The 2,276-nt window shown below is 38.9% G+C and overlaps 1 protein-coding gene across 3 annotated transcripts in view; it reads left to right on the top strand.

Moving 5' to 3' along the window:
- Nucleotides 1-11: 11 nt before the first annotated feature.
- EBF3 (early B cell factor 3) overlaps nucleotides 12-2,276 on the top strand; it is a 120,076-nt gene continuing 117,811 nt past the window's right edge. For 2 of the 3 annotated variants that reach the window (XM_026065653.1, XM_026065654.1), the window contains exons 1-3: nucleotides 18-167; nucleotides 576-639; nucleotides 1,388-1,443. In XM_026065653.1, coding sequence (XP_025921438.1) covers nucleotides 1,432-1,443 — 12 coding nt within the window. In that variant the 5' untranslated portion in view covers nucleotides 18-167; nucleotides 576-639; nucleotides 1,388-1,431. Of the gene's footprint in view, nucleotides 168-575; nucleotides 640-1,387; nucleotides 1,444-2,276 lie in introns of all 3 variants that reach the window. The other variant, XM_026065652.1, reaches the window with a different exon arrangement.

A 2,276-nucleotide genomic window follows, 5' to 3' on the forward strand; every position in this document is an offset into this window, starting at 1 on the left:
TCTCCCGCAGCGGCGTGGGGCTGGCTCGGGCACATTTCGAGAAACAGCCGCCTTCCAATCTCAGAAAATCCAATTTTTTCCACTTCGTCTTAGCTCTGTACGACAGGCAGGGGCAGCCAGTGGAGATTGAAAGAACAGCTTTTGTGGACTTTGTGGAGAAAGAGAAAGTAAGTCTGTATTTTTATTTTTTATTTTTTTTTGTAACCTTTAAGTGTGATTTAATTGATCAAAGATAATTTTCGCTGTGAGTTAGACCCGGCGAGCTCTAACGGTACTCCAGAGGCGTCCAGACCACGTGCAGTTTTCCCTGTTATTACCGCGGCGCTTGGCCGCTAAGAATAGAGCCCGGTGTTTAGAAACTTATCTCTGCGCACCCGGCTCGTTTTAACGCCGGGAAACGGCGAAACGTGACATATTTGCACCAAGATAATGACATCATCGGTGCTCCACAAAGTGACTTAGGACTGAATTTCTGCAAACTGTAATTCTGAGCTGCTTCGGGGATGAAAAAAAATTACGTCAGGAGGAGAAAGATATTTTCCATACTAAACATAATTATTTATCGTTACTTGCAGGAGCCAAACAATGAAAAAACTAACAATGGAATTCATTATAAACTTCAGTTATTGTATAGCAATGGTAAGTTGTTATTATCTCATTTTTGAACGTGTGTGCGCCACAAAAAGTGCTACTTTCTTTTTCAAGGCCTTTTTTAAGGGGACATAAAGATTTTGAGATTAAAATTACATGCATGTAAACACGACTCTTTTCTTGGCATATAAGGAAAACAAAACATAAACGATCAATAAGTCAATGGTACTTCACATGATTAACCGGTTGGTCTTGAAGTGGAAAGTAAAAAAGGGGATCGATACCTGCTCCAACAGAACATCACTTTTAAGTGACTTTTTTCAGTTTTGCAAATTAATGTTAATTATTGTGATGGGGTAACTGCACGGAGCAGACATAACAGATCCTTAACCCAAGCAAAGCAGATTCCTTAAATATCAGAACAGCGTGCAGAAAGATAACAATGCTAATCAATCAGAGAGCCCAAATGATCGTTTCTCTCTCGTGTTTCCTCGGAAATGATGACCGTATATCCAGCAGAATGCAAGAATTAGACACACACACACACTGTCCCACTCGGGAGAGTATCTGGGCTTTTCTCGGATACAAACCTCACAGTGCTGCATTCACTGGCTGACAATAACTCTGTCGATATATTATTTCTGACTTTTAWTTTTTTTAATTTTTAAAACTGACGCGAGTGTTGATATATTGTAGAAAGCACTTAATTGACTGACCTCATGTTTTCATTATGTAATTTGGGTGGTTCGCGATTGAAATTCTAATAAGAACTTGTCTCTGCTTCCCCCCTCACCAGGAGTTAGAACAGAACAGGATTTGTATGTTCGTCTAATAGATTCAATGACCAAACAGGTGAGAAAGTTTAAGCTTTTCTTAACAGTCAAGTAACTAAGTTTGTATTTTGCCCTTGCTTGTTGGGGGGGGGGGGAGGAGGTGGATATTAAATTGGCAGACCGCACCTATTTTTCTTCTAATTTACCTGTCCGAGTAATTAAGATATCTATCACTGGAAAATATTTTAAATAGTGAAATAGCTTTATTGTTGCTATCCCGAGCAGCGTCTGTATCGTTAAATGGTGTGTGTATCATTAGGCACAATGTCATGTGAATATATGTTTGATATAATTAATTCAGCAAAGGGTAGATGAAAGAAAAAAAAACCCATCAGGTGGCCTAGATTTATTTTTAATAGCACTTTTTTTTCCATTCGTAACTTTTTTGTTATATTTTTCCTCGGTGAAAAAAGGGCAGTCCTCTTTCTAGGCACCTCGAAACTGACCGTGATTAGTCCCTTTCTTTTATAATGCCGTGATCTAGTAACGCGAGACGTTTATTTGGATTTAAAAGTTAAATGTGCTGAGGTGAAAAGTCATCTTGTTCTCCTCTAGTCCATATTCACCTCTCAGCCCCCCATCTCCATAATTCAAACTCCATGCTCCAGGGGTCACCCAAACCCGTCCATTTCCCTGAGATCAGCTTCTGTTTCTTCCTCAAACCTCTGTCATACCTTGTAAATAACATAATTACAAGCAGTTCCTTATTAAATTATTTAACCTGTCTTGGTCAACTTTTCCGATGATAACTACATGTTATCAGCATTGCAGCACAGCAATTAAAGACAGAAAGCTACTTATTAGCTCTGGATTTAATATTATTTTTTTTCCCGGAGAGACATTTCAGGATTT

Source organism: Apteryx rowi, unplaced genomic scaffold (assembly GCF_003343035.1).
Source record: "Apteryx rowi isolate R43461 unplaced genomic scaffold, aptRow1 scaffold_23, whole genome shotgun sequence".
Classification (NCBI taxonomy): domain Eukaryota; kingdom Metazoa; phylum Chordata; class Aves; order Apterygiformes; family Apterygidae; genus Apteryx; species Apteryx rowi.